At 42.8% G+C, this 17379-nt stretch overlaps 1 protein-coding gene across 2 annotated transcripts in view; it reads right to left on the reverse strand.

The window, feature by feature from the left end:
* Positions 1–17379, reverse strand: part of LOC111870000 (mucin-12) — a 342323-nt gene that overhangs the window by 24201 nt on the left and 300743 nt on the right. For both annotated transcript variants that reach the window (XM_023861920.2, XM_023861921.2), the window contains exon 5: positions 785–933. In XM_023861920.2, the coding sequence (XP_023717688.1) occupies positions 785–933 (149 nt within the window). The remainder of the gene's footprint in view (positions 1–784; positions 934–17379) is intronic.

The raw sequence follows: 17379 nt of genomic DNA on the forward strand, positions 1-17379 counted from the left end.
CCTGAAGTGGTTCTTTTGAAACACAAGACATATGAAACCTCAAATGCATCATACAACACCCGTCCCCCCTACACACACGATTTCTTATGACGTGTTAATGATGTCAGCACCTTAATGTTTATAAGTGCTGTGTAATTTTAAATACTCCTGCCCATTAAAATACAAAAATAAAAAGCCACAAAATTACAGCCTTGTGTGTGTGTTTTGATCCATTCAATTTTATATTCAATATTTGTATACCTCTGGTAAATTAAAGATAAAGCTGTTACTGCAATGCAGAATATACTCAAGGATGTATGCTGGTCATAAGAAGTTGTACTGCACTGTAAAATAATTTTAGTACACTGAGTAAATTCTTTACAAATTAAACTGTCTAATTATCTTAAAAGTAAGTAACGATAAAGGCTCGGATGTTCTGGGAATCACAGATTTCATGCAGTTATTTGGCAATTCTACACAACCATCATCAAACGAAAATTAATCCAAATAATTTAATTTAAAATAGAAACACACTTTCAGAATACAATGCCATTTATATACTACAAGTACATAAAGTTATTCATAACATGTGACCTGAAATAAATTGTGCCACATCACTTCTTAAGTCAACTGCCAATAAACTTCCAAATTTGATAAGAAGAAGATACCGAACTTGCTGTGTATGCCACTTTTCTAATTATAAACCACAAACGAAGTATGTGTTTCTGCTGGGAGTGATGTACCTGAATATGAACTCGGTCACCAGTCTCTGGGCCCACAAATGGGCTGTATACATTTTACTGACCTGTAGTGCCCTAGCAGCAGGCTCTTTGCCTTGAGGTGTTCCGGCAGTGAGGTTCCGTTCCCTCTGTGCCAAGAGTTGTGATACTGACACGCCAGAAAAGCCACTAGTGCCACTCACCTTCCGTTTCTTGCGTGTTGCACCTCGGCCATCTAGAACATAAATACATAATTTCTGAATCACTATTCTCCTCTAAAAACAACACAGACTTAAATTTTATGTTCAATTACCATGTTTCATGCCCTTACATGAATTCTATGAAAAAAAAAAATATTGATTTTCTTCCCTTCAAAATCCCATCCATGCATTTCCTCAATTTTTGGAATAATTTACTCTGATACTTATGCACTTAGCATTCTATCTGTATTGAAAGCCAGGCCAATGAAGTCACTGAGAGTGCTAATTTAAGGCTTTATACAATTTCCCAAATAATCAGAATATATACACACTCGATCATTACAGTCTTAACAAGAGAAGCAGAAACTTATGTATTATAGCTATTTGAAATCATCTCTAATATTATGAGATGAAACCTGATACCATATATACCCTTATTTCTCTCCGTTACGGCATTACATACTTTGGATAATAACCTACAAGAAAATTTCACTTTCTTTAAATTAAATTCCTCAGAGAAGAAAAACGAAGTATAGAAACACTGCATTATTCAAACCCTTGGCATACATGTAATTGCCATTTCGAGACCTGTGAAGCATGCCGGTATTTGGTTTTACTGATCACACACTTCATCAAAGTACATTTCATGCGTGTCATTTTTTTAAGATTTGACCTCATATGATGAGTTGGCATAGCAACTGGCTACAGGCTGGACAACCAAGGAGTCGGAGTTCGAGTCCCTGTGGGGGCAAAAATTTTCATTTCTCCATGTCGTCCAGACTGGTTCTGGGGCCCACCCAGCCTCTTATCCTATACGGGGGTAAAGCATGCGGGGCGTGACGCTGACCACTCACCTTCAACTAGTGCTGAGGTCAAGAAAACGTGGATCTATACATTCACTTTTCTATACATCTTCATGGCATAGTGCTTACTTAGTTTAGCACAGGGACAACTTTACTTCATATGAGGCTTCACTTCAACAATCTCAGGTAAATAATCTGTGTCAATTTTTCCCTTGTAAGGTTTTCTTCAGTTTAATGTTCTAATCTACCAACCTCCAACAAAACCACCTAGCAGTTATAAAAGCCAGTGGAAGCAGAGAGCCAGAATCTGCTGTACTTAGCCATGTATATGTTGTACTTAGAAATATGAATTAAGATTAAATTTGTAAATATATGTAAATACTGACAATGGACTTAGTTAGTTAGTTAGTTAGTTAGTTAGTTAGTTATTGGAGAGGGTGGGTTTCCCCATGCACTGAGACCTGTATTGGTCCATTGTGCTTCCCTCTATGATTTCTACCAGTCTCTATATCCTACCGGTACTGGTGCTTACCATCAGTCCCGCCCAGCCAGCGAGACCGGCTCTACTAGCTGAGAGGTATCTATAATGCTTCCCCCATCTACCAGAGGTATTAGAGACTGCTGTTGGGCGGGAAATGTCCGTAAATTTGGCTCAGTGACCTCCTTTGGAGATATGAGGTTCTTTTACGTGCCGTAAAGCTACGACATGGGACCCACGGCTTAAAGTCCCTCCCGGAGGACTTGTTCCCTGAATTTTTCCGCCCTTAAAAATTCGACGACCTCCGCCGGGTATTTGAACCCGCGTACTACGAGTCATGAGGTGGGAACGTGACAACGGACTTACTAATATGGACTAGGACTGACAAATGACAGACCCGACCTCTCGTCAGAGAAAATGAAAGTAAATTTCAGAAAAGAAAAAAAAAAAAGGTCATGAGCCCAAGCCAGGGCTCAACACCAAGTCAGACAGACTGACTGACCATCAGTCGCAATGTGACTTGGACTTGGAGCCAGAATTCGAGAGACTAAAGACCAGTCAGGGGTTCAGACAGGAGTGAGAGATTCATTATCCAGGAGGAGTTCAATGTGTGAGCTGTTATAATCAACTGTAATTGTAAACAAGTGTAGTTATTCCTCATGCAAGCTCCCTTATACATGACAGTATATTAAAACTCCCGAGAGGGCTGACTCATTCAGGGATATTTTCTTGTAACTGGTCTTCATTAACATTATTTTATCCACATAAGAGGTGTCAATGTATATGCTGTCTATTTTCCTCACCTTAAATAGCTTTTAAAACACCAAACAGTATAACCTAAGTGTTACTGTGTAAATCAAAACAGTACCAAACATCAGAGGATAAATTTCCTTACAAACCCACCTACTGATTAAAAAACACTGTTGTCTTCTACTGCCTTAAGTCAATGGCACTCTGGATATAAATTCTTTTAATTCTGATCGCTGCCACACCATTTTATACTGTTTAAGGACCCCTTGTCAAACAATAGCAATATTCATGCCATAAGCAACAGATTGGAAACAGTTTCAGAATAAAATTATATATACTTTGTAATGACAATATATTGGAGAAGCTAGCAAGTCACTAACCACTTTCTTTCATGGCATGATGCAGTAAGATGCCTGCCACATCTACATATGACCCCTTACAGAAGGGAGGAAACAGAATTCTCCCTTGCTAAAGAGAAGAAAGTGTTATGCTTACTTGTTTAATTGTCCTGCAGCCTACAGGATTAAAGGAGACCTGACAAAATCTCTGAACTGCAAAGTCTAAAATACTCCTCAATGCAGAAGTGGCACAGCCTTCATGTTCCATTTTTCAAGTGCTTCCTCTTTATTATGTTAGTATAGTATCATTCAGATGGTTCAGAAATCATGAGATGCAGATTAGATAGATTCTTTAGTCATGTGATTTAACATCACAGTCTTTACATGTAACATTAATCCTAACAGCCATATTCTTCTTGGTTAATTATGAATCATTTCACTGCTCTATTATATAAATTGCACAATGTGTTGGAGAGAGAGAATACAACAGATGGATCTGGATCTAGTAAATACTTTTTTGGATTTGAGGTCTCACGGTAGTGACTTTGAAGAGTTATATCCCAGAAGAGAGAACTTGTCATAGTAAATAGCTGTCTCCATCTTCTTGCATGAACCTAACCTCAAAGTGTAATGCATCATAACTAGATTTTTATGTTCAAGCACATGAAAAAATGTTTCATAAAAGGACTGCAGGTAATTTCATAATGTACATCACGAGCATACCCATGGCAGTTAATATGATCTCACCAGAAAAGCTACCTGATAACTAACTAGTTTTTTAAACTACTCATTATTACATCGGATCCTATAACGTATCAAGATGATGTTGCTTGAATGTCAAAAATCGAGATTTAGTTCATGGTGTTGAAGAAGACGACAACACAGTAGATACATCACTAAGAGAGAGAGTGACTAACTAACCCACAGCCACAGTGCTACACAACACACCTCTACTCAAGCCCCCTGTGGACATAAGCAGACAATAAATCATTTACTGAAACAACTCAAATGCACATACCAGGTTTCACAGAACAACCACCAGCTAATTAACCTGAAATGAATGCACTTACAGAACAACAGCTCCAAGCTATAAGTCATAGCAGCCCATCTTCAATAATTTCACAAGAAAGCATGATCAAACAAGGTACAATTTTATTTGTTTGTTCATAGTTTATTTAATGACACTGTCACTAACTCAGGCTGTATAACATCACATAGTTGGGTGACAGTAAATAATGGAGAGGATGAAGCAAGAAGTGGTCTTAAAGTATTATCTCTGAAGGAGTGAGGAGGACCACAAACATTCTCCTTCAGAATAATTGGTGTCCTGGTAAAAATTCAAACTCGGCAACCCAAACAACAAAGAGAGAAGCATTCAAAATCATATTTTATGCTAGGACAAGGTAGTAAGCAATAAATTATTTAATGCTGGTGAGCTCTGAACTAATTTCATATATCTACAGTACAGGTACCTGACTGAAAATGTATCACATCAAATAATATAAGAACAAAGTTATCCACACAGCTTTCGTATACATTCATCTGTTACCAGAATCCTTCCTTACATTGTTAAAGACATTTTATAACACATAATTTTATGAAATAAAGTAGTTTTAACTCGTTCAAGTGATCTCATTCTCCAAGGACTCAGTACATCACTAGTCAGTTGCCAGAATGAAAATGGAAGTTTGAATATGACAAAATAGTAGGTCTAACAACTGAATTTATGGAATAAATTCTCAGTTTCACCTTAGTACTCATCAGGACAGGGTGCTCAGGAGAATATGTGGACAGAAGAGAGATGAAATGACAAGAGGTTGGAGAAAACTACATGAGAAGGAGCTACATAACTTGAACTCTTCTCCAAGTGTAAGTAGAATGACCAAGTCAAGGAAGATGAGGTGGACAGGGCATGCAGCACGAATGGGCGAGAAGAGGAATGCATACAGGATATTGGTGGGGAAGCCAGAAGGAAAGAGATAACTAGGAAGAACAAGACATGGGTGGGTGGAACCCTCAGATACACATATTATGACAGTGAACTGATATGGAATTCTGTATGTTGTTAAGTAAAGTAAAGTTATCCCTGTAACAGGCAGTGGAGGCCCATAGGGTTGTGAGACGTTGAGGCTCCCATATTATCTAGACAATCAGCTCAAAGATGGCGGTAAGTTTGTCAGCCTTACGCGACAGCCGCGCTTTACTCCCCAGGGCCATAGTGCGGCTGGAAGTATTAGGTCAATTGAAAAAAATCAATGACCTCATCGGGTCTTGATCCCGCGACCTTCCGGCTTGTAGCATAGTGTCTCAACCAACTACTGCATGTTGTTATGTAGTACATTTAATGTTGCAATCAGTAATTTGGACTATGTGGCGTTGGCTGAATGCGCGGTAGTGAATAGTAAATTGGAAGCTATGTCCAATGAAGCAGTCATGGTGTAATTGATGGTGCTTTTGCTGCATTTGCCTGGAGGGAGAGACGAAATCCATAAAAAGAAAACCTCCATCAGGATAGGCGGTGTCCAGGGCGAGATTCGAGCTGGGTACATCCCGAATACGAATCAGAAACGTTCACGGTCAGGCCAACTTGGTCGGTAGAAGTTATTTATAAATACTGCAGAAGTTTATACCAGACTCTGTTCTTTTATCAACTTAGAGTATTTTTTTTTTAATTATAAAGTACACAATTAAATTCAGCCAAAGACAGTATGCTGTCAGTATTTCAGTGATTCTCAAAATGTGGTCCGAGGGCGTTTGGATCCGCGAGTTAATTTTTGTTCCCCTACTATAAGTTAAAGGGAAGAACCGGGATGGCTCAGTCTATATAGTGACTGGCTACGGGCTGGACGAGTTCGTGTTCCGGTAGGGTCAAAAAAATTTATCTTCTCTAAGTCGTCCAGACAGGCTCTGGGGTCCACCCATCCTCCTATCCAATGGGTATCTGGGGTAAAGCGGTCAGGCCGTGAAGCTGACCACTCACCTCCAACTAGTACCGAGGTCAAGAAAATGTGGATCCATACATCCATTCCCTCATACGTCCTCATGGCGTGGTTTTTAATTAATTAAACACAGGGGCAACTTTACTATAAGTTAAAGGGGGTAAAATATTGTATCGGATATTTTACAAAATCTGTTTATTATGATATGATATGACTCGAAATTGCATACAGGTAACTACGCTAGTTACACAGCGGTGACTCAGCCACGTGGAGGGATCCATCAGTGCGCAATGTTCTTCTAGGGGGTCCGTGAACTCGAACATTTTGAGAACCACTGCTGTAATTCGTCCATGAGAGCCAATTTAGGGACAAAATCCCTAAACTTCAGAAGCAGTAATAAACAGACGGTTATCAAATGCGAATCGGTGAAAATTAAGAAGGAAGACACCATCAGATTTATTGCTCAACCGAAGCAAATGCCTGCCAGAATTGGGGGAGGGGGGAAATCACAAGGTACCCGCGCTTATGCAGGCCTTCAGAATTCGAAGAGGACGTGAAACGTACGAGTCACAACAATCAGTCCTACTGTGACATGACGTCCGGAAGTCGGAATAGTGATGTCAGATTAGAAGCTCATTGCTTGGCAACGACTCGGTAAACACATTCCCGCTGCAACGAATACGCATGCAACAATCGAGTAACTTCCGTTGCTATATAACGGCGTTGTAAACACGCCTTCCAAACAACAGAGAGGCTGTGTTTTCTGCGTGATCCGTGCAAAGTGGTTATAAGGAAGAATTACGAAGCTGGCAGCAGCAGCAGCAAAGGAGAGTCGATTTTCGAGACGCCAGACTACCAGGATATGAGCTTGGGAGCAGAGAAATTGAATTGAGTCTACTCTTAGGAATTGGCAGTTGCAGAATAGTGGAAAGAAAAGAAGGTGTCATGTGTTTTGAAGTTACAGTCAGACTGTTATAAATCCGTTGCCAGGATACGACCACTGAAGACTGAGAACCTTAGTTCGTGTGTAACGGCGAACCCTAAAGTGTGTAGATCAGCGATAGCGCTGTGTTGCCTGTAGTCCCGAGTGGTGTGTGTAAAGTGTCCATAAATCTAATAGTCCAATCCACAAGCCGTCTTATGAGTCACACACGCACCCCCCTACAAGTGACAATATTTCGAATTTTCCAAAATTAATCTAAATTACTGTGATAGAGATAAGGATTTAAAATACGCCGTAACTACAGAATATAGACTGGTAACACATGTCGTCAAATATGAGCGAATAATTCATTTAGGAGATGAATCAATTATTTGAAAAAGTTCACAGTATTACACTTCTTGAGAATTCAAAAGGCTAACGCCAAGATCCCGGTTAAAAGAACGGAATGAAATGGAAAGGGAGGGTCGTAACGTGTCTAAAATGTTTTATCATTATTTCTGTTTAAAATATGTACGATATATCAGACTCTACGCATAAGTACGAAATAAATCAGGCAATTATTTCGTCCGCTCCTAGAAGACGCAAATATAAATCACTCAGATTAATCATAATTCTTTAATTGGCCTCCTCTATNGAGAGAAGGCACCGTCCTACAAACAAAACAAGAACAGATAAGGCGCGTATAGTTCCAAACCAGGTAAACATTGCAGTCGAACGAACCACTCATACTGTTCGCTGTGCTGAAGACCAACTTAACTCTGCACAGCTACAGAGGAAGTAGAGACTGAAAGAGTAGAAGATAAACAACGGCTAAGTTCTCCTTAATTAAGCACCGGGCCATGAAGACGTGTGGGGGAGTGGAGGTATAGCTCCACAATTCTTAATCTCGGCACTAGATGCAGCGAGTAACCAGCTTCACGCCCCGGCCGCTTTGCCCGCGGGGGGAAAGCCCCCGGAACCAATTGGATATGAGTCTGGATGGGCCCCAGGGCCAGTCTGGACGCTGTAGAATAGAGAAAACTCTCGTCCCCATAATCTGTCGCTGTACCGACTGAGCTGTGTGAACACAATTTTACTACTGAAATATAAAAACTCGAGTTTCTTCTTGTTCTTGAGGATGGGGGGGGGGAGTTCCAAATTGAGATGTGACACGAAGTATATGCACTTGAAAGATTTATGTACCAAATTAAATAACATGAAAAGCCCTACAACATTCTTGAGCTTCGAAGAATGTGTGTTTGTGGGTAGCGTCCACGTCATCATCTTCCGATCTGTTGCGATAGAATCGATATATCTGATTTGAAAATGGCGTCGTGCAATATGACACGTGTGGGCCGGGCCGTTTCTGTTTGCATGTACTCCAGTTCCGAGAACACTTTGGCGAATACGATTGTGTAGAAGTCCTTGCCAAACCGTTTTGTTTGCGCGGCGCGCTGTTTCACGATTTAACCAACTGCCAACACTTGAAGTTCGCCCGCAAGCCACCGATTTCAATAAGGTTCAAGTACAAAAAGTTACGATGTAAGAACAAATCACTGAAGATGCTATCCCGGCATTTGCTTGGTGGGTCTCAGGAAAGCCATGAAAACTTCCGCTCTATCCTAAGGTTTTCGTGGTTGCCCTCAGTTCCTCTAAGTAAGTGTCAGGACCGTTTCTTTCCATAGCAATATCCAAATCTTTTGACGATACAGTCTCTTCTACTGACAGTACGGTTGCATAAACAGCAATTAAACAAATATATATATACACACACACACACGTGGCCAACTTCAGCGGATAGAGGATGTCGCGTGCGCAGCGCAACGGATCCCCACTGCCGTTAATCTTGGTTTTCTAGACCGGAACCGCTATTTCCTTGAAACAGCTCCTTAATTTCTCCGATAAGCGGCGGTCGCTCGGTCGGTATAGTTCGCTTGCGGACTACAGGCCATGGTTATATACATGGTCTAATAATAAATTTCCCGGATTTATGAGGGAAAGAAAAATAAAAAGAAAATCAGGGAACTAAAAAATTGTAAGATTTGAGGTGTTCACGGCGGTGACTATGAAGAATGCCGTCTTCTGGGATGTGGCGCCGTGTAAACCGACGTTCCGGTGGAACGTATCGCCTCCATCTTCAGGGTAGAAAAATCAACGAACGAGGAACCAGCGTGTGCAGGTGGTTGCAGCTAACCTGAAGAGGGAGGCGATACGTTCCTCCGAAAGGTGTGTTTACAGAATATCTACACGGTGCCACATCCCAGAAGACGGCATTCTTCAAACAAACAAAAAAAGTGTTATTTCTGTTCAAACTAATCTCTGCGCACTTGAATACCTTTGCTGCATCGTTTAAGAAGTCTCTGAAAACAGCAAAGGCCTACAAAGTGTCAGCGTTCAGTTAGGCCGTTACGTTTTTCTTAATCTCTTCCATATCCCGAAACGTCATTCCTTTGAGGGCACTTTTCACCTTAGTTAGTTAGTTATTAGAGAGGGTGGGTTTCCCCATGCACTTAGACCTGTAGTGGTCCATTGTGCTTCCCTCTATGATTTCTACCAGCCTCTATATCCTACCGGTACTGGTGCTTACCATCAGTCCCGCCCAGCCAGCGAGACCGGCTCTACTAGCTGAGAGGTATCTATAATGCTTCCCCCATCTACCGGAGGCATGAGAATCTTTTACGTGCCGTAAAGCTACGACACGGGACCCACGGCTTAAAGTCCATCCCGGAGGACTTGTTCCCTGAATTTTTCCGCCTTTAAAAATTCGACGACCTCCGCCGGGTATTTGAACCCGCGTACTACGAGTCATGAGGTGGGAACGTTAACTCTAGACTACGGAGGCCGCTAGTTTTCACCTTAGTAAAGAGTCAAATATCCACTGGTGCGAGATCAGGAGAATATGTGCCCCGTGTTGGGCGAGAAATGTGTTCGCTACGAGAGCGGAATGGGAAGGGGCGTTGTCGTGCAGCAACAACCAGCTGCCCTCTGCTCTAAACTGTGGCCTCACCCAGGGATTGCGCTTCAACAATCTTCCGATAACCTCTACGCTGAAAGTACTACCGGATGTCTGCTCTTCAGGAACAAATTCTTTATAAATCACACCCTATTTCTCCAAAAAAAAAAAAAGTGATCAGCATGGTTTTGATTTTGGCCTCTGGCAAACGAAACTCTTCGGACCTTGGTCATGACTTTGAGGTCCATTGCATGCTCTGTCGTTTCGTCTCTGGGTCATACTGAAATACCCACGACTCACTTCCAGTTATTATGCAGTCAAGAAAACTAGGATTCTCTTGACAAGTTTGGATGCAGTCTTGGCGTGATGTAAGTCTACGTGGGACGAACTTCTTCCGCAAATCTGCATGGAGAATTTGACGAAACGTCTCCCTGTTGATGTTTAATTCATCCGCCATTATTCTGAGAGTCCGTCGAGGATCTCGTGTCACCATTTCACGGACATTTGTAATTGTGGCAGCATTTTCAGAGGCTCAAGGACGGCCGCTCCTTGCATCGTCCTTAAAATCCTAACGCCAGACTTTAAATGGTTTAAACCATTCAAATACATTCTTAGGTCTTAAAGCTTCGTCCCGAGCCGAGGAAGTGCAGTCGGTATAGCGACTGGCTATGGACTGGACAACCAAGAGGTTGGAGTTCGAGTCCCGGTAGGGTCAAGAATTTTCTCTTCTCCACTTCGTCCAGACCGGCTCTGGGGCGCACCCAGCTTCCTATTCAATGGGTACCAGGGCTCTTTCCTTGGGGGGGGGGGGGAAAGCGGCAGGGGCGTGAAGCTGACCACTCCCCTCCAGCTAGTGCTGAGGTCAAGAAAAATATGGATTTATGCATCCACTCCCCCATACACCTTCATGTCATAGTGCTTAATTAGCTAAGCACAGGGACTTTACCTTTTTACCTTCACCCCACAGACATTCTGTAAAAAAATTCTTAAGTTTCTATTGAGATTTTACCCAGTTTAAAGTAAAATTTTGCATTTATTCGTTGCTCCATGACTAAAAAAAGTGACGGTAGTTAAAAACATAATTAACTCACTGAGCTCCTACTCATGAATTGTCAATGACTGGGCTTGCTGACTCCTGCTACGTGTTGGTAAGAGGTAGAACTACACTTAAATGACAGTAGTTCGTTTCACCACCACCTAATGTGAATGTGGCAGCACCAGTCCAAGAACTTTACTGTCAGTCCACGTACACTTAGGGATTATGTGCGCATTACAATACGCAATGCATTGTAATTATACGCTTTGGAAGAAAGACTCCAAGGCTACAAAAACAAATGGCATAATCGCATGTTAAGAATGAACTCTTCAAGGCTGACCAACCAGATGGCTGATCAAGAAGGCGATGTGACGGAATCAATGTACACGTATGAATTTTGAACACAGGACGGGCTGTTACATGCAGCTCGCTAATGGAGTTCCGAAGACGAAACAGCCCCTTCGCACAAAGTACAGTGATGACGTATCAGTTCCAAGCCAATGACATCTCTGCGACTTTGTGTAATACTCAGCTTTTTTTTTTATTGCTAGTGGGGTGGGACCAAGTCCCTGGTACTGCGGCCACTTCTGGCCTATTGTACCAGCCCCAGATGATAGGTGAGGGTGATTGTGGAGCAATTGGTGGAATGAAGATTGGCAGGGGAAACCGAAGTACTCGGAGAAAACCTGCCCCAGCGCCACCCGGGCCGCCGCGGTGGGAAGCAAGCGACTAACCGCTTGAGCTTTGGCGCGGCCCTAATAGTACTTAGCTTACTACAAATTACATTCAGTGTTACCTGCATGCAACCACGGGCCGTGACTGTTTTAGCCAAGGCTTCGGATTTGAAACAAATGACAATTCTAAGCTCATATAAAGTCCCTAATTAAAAAAAAAGTACATTTAGCAGCAAATTTCTGAACACATTTGTTTTGTTTCATTCTGGTCCGTCACACTAGTATTATGAAGAAGTTAAATAGTTCCGGCCAGTGTGACTGGTTACGATATTTTTTCTTGTTTCAATTATTCATGCCCTTACATGTTTCGGTCTTCAGAGACCATCTTCACAGGGACACCTTTACATCAATACAGTTAGAAGCCACTATTACACTACATGTTCTAAAAGTTAAAATATATACATACAATATAAATAATACACAATTAGATTTTACAGCCAATTGTATATATTCTTTTTTTCAATTGACCTAATCCTTCCAGCCGCACTATGGTCCTTGGTTCGACTCAACCTCTAACAGAAATGAGTACCAGGAATCTTCCTGGGGTGTTCACCACGTAAGGCTGACAACCTCACCGCCATCTGTGAGCCGACTGGAAAATGTGGGCGACGTCTCACGACGCTATGGGCCTCCACGGCCTGTTACATGGATAGCTTTTACTTTTCTTTTACTCACACTCACCAATTATTATTATTATTATTATTAGGATAGTCATATATTGTAAGAGATGAAAACAGTCGGTAAATATGGATAAAAGAACCCATCGACCAATTCTGTTACGAACATTTCAAACTATGTTTCGAATTCGTAAAGAAAGGTCAAAGATGATGTCGGAGGATCATATCAGAACTACTATCAAAAATAATGTCAGATTACGGTCGCATATACGTCAGTACGACCTCCATGACTTGAAAGCCACCCCAACAGTCAAGATTTTTATACCTCTAAGCCCTTTCCCCGGCTACTTATGAGATTCGTCTTACGCTCTGTAGACGTCAGGAAGACTCATAAAGTTTCGAACAGGAGGTCAATAAACGAAACTGAAATCTTAAACAACAAATAAGAGATTTACAGTACAGCTGAGCTACATGAAGTGTGAACTGCATATCTGAACGAAAGAATTCATACACTTTGTTTCGGTCGGTGACCTAACAGGAAGGTCCAGCAACACGCCGACCTCCCCTTCCACGCCGCACAGTCTCATCCATCCCAACGAGTCTTCACGAACGCAGCAACCACTACCAATACCACTTCATTTACGAAATACTGGACCGCCCAAATCCCCGGTCATTCAACCGAAACGGTCGTTGTACAATAACACATCTCACATCTCGCTCCGTCTATCTCATATACCTTCTTCACGAGTCAGTCAAGAACATCAACTAGGGGTGCCCAGCTGGGTCACGTGCTGCTTCGAGTGTACGTGGTAGTGGTGGGGGAGATTTAATGACGCTTTCGGTATAGAAACTACACAACGTAGGATGGATCACAGATAAACTGGACAGCGGTCGTGGTCCACTCCAGGAATTTACGTGAGGGGACTGAGGAAAACAACGAAACAGAGGTGGAGTCCCAGACCGAGATTCGAAAGAAGCACCTCCGCATTAGCTTTAGGCCAATCAGTACGGTGAACTGCTTTGCCTAGCATTCAGGAGGTACTCTGTTCGAACGTTGGCTGAACACTGGCTAACCTGACGATTTTCGTGGCTTTCTTCTGTCTTCAGTTAAATACCGGGATAGTACCACGATTATGCCATCACAATTTCCTTCCAAATCCTTTCCAATTCATCAATTATCCCACATTTCGAAGACGTACAGCCCAGATGCTAACATGGTGGTAAAATGACCCATCTGAACTCACCCCACACTGCCGGAAGCAGCCTGTCATTAATCTCATGACAAATTGCTACACCAGTGGAGACAACTTCCGCGTGTCTACTACCCACGTCAGAGATACAACTGACTCTGCCACTGACTCTTAGGGTCCCCATACACACACAGTTTGGTCTCCAGTTCGGCCTGCACAGTTGAAGACTGAAAGGCAAAACTGACGTGTGTGGTGCGGCCGGCCGGCCAATCGTTTGGACTGTTGGCCTGTGGGAAACCCGTCAGTCCGTCAGTTCTGCCTGCAGGACCGTAGCACGTGACGTGCTGACTCAACATTATAGGCTGGAAGACCGTGATCGTGGCATGAAGCCTGCCGTTTTATCTACGCGTGTATGCGGAGGAAAGGGAGGGGGTAAACTGTCACAGTTTTGCCTGTAAGGTCGATCGGAAGGCCAAACTGTGTGTGTATGGGGGGCCTTACTCTCGTGCAGGGGAAGCGTCTTCGGCCAGTTGCTCAGAGGATTAGAGACAATATGAGAACATTCACAAAACAACATGAGGCCCACTACTACCTCCTGTTTCATCTGCTAATTTAAAATATTTCTGAATTTTATTTATACATACATCATTTAAATATTTTGGTATCACAGCCAGCTATATCAATTCGCATGTACTCGTAAGGTAGGTTCTTGGTGTTGTCAACTAAAACATCCGGTCAGTGATGCTGTAACTGCCTATCCGAGTTACACGTATCGTATCGTAACTCGTGGTCAGTTCAGTTAGTTCTGTGCTTATCTTCTATACAGCTTTCTCCTCTGCTTCACTGTTACTGTTACTCCTACTGCTACTGTTACTGCTGTGACTACTACCGCCAACACCACTAATAAAAAGTAAAGTAAAGCTATCCCTGTACCAGGCCGTGAAGGCCCATAGGGTTGTGAGACGTTGAGGCTCCCACACTATCTAGACAATCGGCTCAAAGATGGCGGTAAGGTTGTCAGCTTTACGCGCCGGCCACGCTTTACTACCAAGGAAAATTATTTAATTAATTCCTGGTACTCATTTCTGTTAGAGGCTGAGTCGACCCCAGGGCCTAGTGCCACTAATACTGCACAGAATTACTGGGGGGTTTTGGAATTTTTCCATCGTCCGGAATTCTAAGTAACAGAGGACACGACGTTTCGTGTTACCTACAATTCCGGACGATGGAAAAAATCCAAAATCCCCAGTAATTCTGTGCGCCATCCACCATCGTCAGAACTGTTTTCACTACTACTAACAATAATATTGCTACCACAACTACTACTACTCATGCCGCGACAACTATTAGTATGACCACCACACTACTACAACTACCACTAACACACCACTAATGTCACCACAACCATTACTACTACAGCCACAACTACTACACCACAACTTCTACTACTACTACTACTACTACTACTACTACTACTACTACTACTAGTGCCACCACCGCTGCTGCAAAGTACCAAGAATTCCCTTAAGCCCAGTATCCCATTGCTGCATACGGTATATGCATACTTTTGGTGCTAACACAGCGACTCTAGAAGAAACCTTCTGTTTCGAAAGTCGTTTTGTTTATTTACACGCTGAATCCTGTATTGCTATATATTGCAAATAAATTTTTCAACACGATTCAACCAGCTAAAGCTGCAAGATTGTACGTTCTGTTACGTCACACATTTTAATTACTCTATTTAGTTCATTTGTATTTATTCTGCAGGTAGCCCCGCACGCAAGCAGACCCCCCCCCTCTGCTACACACACACGCGCGCAAAGCTTTCACGCGTCAGATCACAGTCCCGAAATTACGCAACTTTGGAATACCCTGGCAACGTGTTGAGTGTTGGTAACCGAAAATATTACATCAGAATTGGAAGAAACACATGCACTGACGGTATGGCAACACTGCTGTTTCGACGTCCAATCTGCCGCTCTTGAGAAATTGGTGAGCAGGAAGTGTATAAGGTCCTGAGGCTACCACCGCAGTGTTGCCCTTACTTCGCGTAAAAAACTAACGCTACCAGAAATTACGCGCCTATCCGAAATATTGTGACACCTTACATTTTACCCGGAAACCCTGAAGAGAGGAGACCATTTTCGGAGTATAGGCGACAATAACATTAAAATTTACCTTTTATTATTGCTAGTGGGGTGTGACCAAGTCATACCCCATTTAGGTTCCTGCTGTCACCGTACAGTCTGATAGGGGCCTGCAACAGTATGCAGATCTACACTTTTCGCTGAGTGGTAGGTGTGGGCGGTAGAGTAAATCTATGTATTATTTTAGGGCGATATGGAACTGCAAAGTCTGAGAACCCCTGGGTTAATCAGTTCCCAGAATGAAACGTATTAAAGACGCAACGTAACAGTGTACTCAGACACAGGCGGAATAATACGACGCCTAAACCACGATAAATACTAAGGCCTCATAATAAACTTAAAACGTTTAGCCTGTAACATGAAGGTGAAGAGAAACCGCGATGAGCGGTATCTCAGAATAGGGGCAGAGCTGTGGTTCGATTCCAAACAGGGGCAATGTAAGTTACTGTCAACACGTGTAAAACGGTAATGGGTCACACCTAAAACAAAACAAAATCCGTAGCATGTAGTCCTCAAGCGTATTATACCGATCGAGCGATCGCCGCTTGTCGGCGCGGTTAGTGCCAACTTATGCGGACAGATGGTGTCACGTGGTCAGCGCAACGGATCCCCACGGCCGTTAATCTCGGTTTTCTAGACCGGAACCGCTATGTCCTTGAAATAGCTCCTCAGTTACCCTCACGAGGCTGAGTGGACCCCGTTCCAGACCCACTACGCCTTATAAATTATGGTAGCGCCGGGAATTGAGCCCGGAACCTCTGGATCTGTAACTAGGAACTCTGACCACTAGACCACAGAGGCGGTCGTATGGAGCACACTTGGCATGCTAAAAGCTTAATTTCATGGGATTTCGTAAAATGTGACTGAGGCGAAAATCTGATAACTCATTTTTATCTTGTGCCGAGTTCTACGTTAAGGTACCCTACACGGCATCATGGCACGATCACAGGCTTAGCTAAATAGTCTTATCTTATCTTGCAACAATAAAAAGAATATTTACTCTGGACGTGGGTTGTGTGTGCTGGCTAGAAGCGCAGTAATGTTTTAGGCAAATGTTCTTAATAAAACTGCTCCACAATACACATTTCGTGGCATACCATATTCAAGAAGGCGGGCACTATGCTACAAGCCGGATGGTCGCGGGACCGAATCCCAATGAGGTCACTGAATTCTTTTTTTCAAATTATCTAATCCTTCCAAGCCGCACTATGGCCCTGGGGTCGACTCAGCCTCTAATATAAATGAGTACCAGGAATCTTCTTTGGAGCAAAGGGCGGCCGGCGCGTAAGGCTGACAACCTTACCGCCATCTATGAGCCGATTGTCTAGATAATGTGGGAGCCTCGACGTCTCACAATCCTATGGGTCTTCACGGCCTGTTATATGGATACCTTTACCTGTTTTTTACCTTTACTTGCCATATTCAAGAACAAGGGCCCAAAGAGAAGCGATGTCTATGTCACGAACACGGAGGAGATCGGCACATAATGAAAATAGTTGACACGAGCACTATAAACTTTAGTGTAGTTTCCTTTACGGACGGGGGTTATTAAACAAATTGCTTTAGTATTTTTA

The sequence above is a fragment of the Cryptotermes secundus genome, unplaced genomic scaffold (assembly GCF_002891405.2).
Source record: "Cryptotermes secundus unplaced genomic scaffold, Csec_1.0 scaffold2648, whole genome shotgun sequence".
Taxonomy (NCBI): domain Eukaryota; kingdom Metazoa; phylum Arthropoda; class Insecta; order Blattodea; family Kalotermitidae; genus Cryptotermes; species Cryptotermes secundus.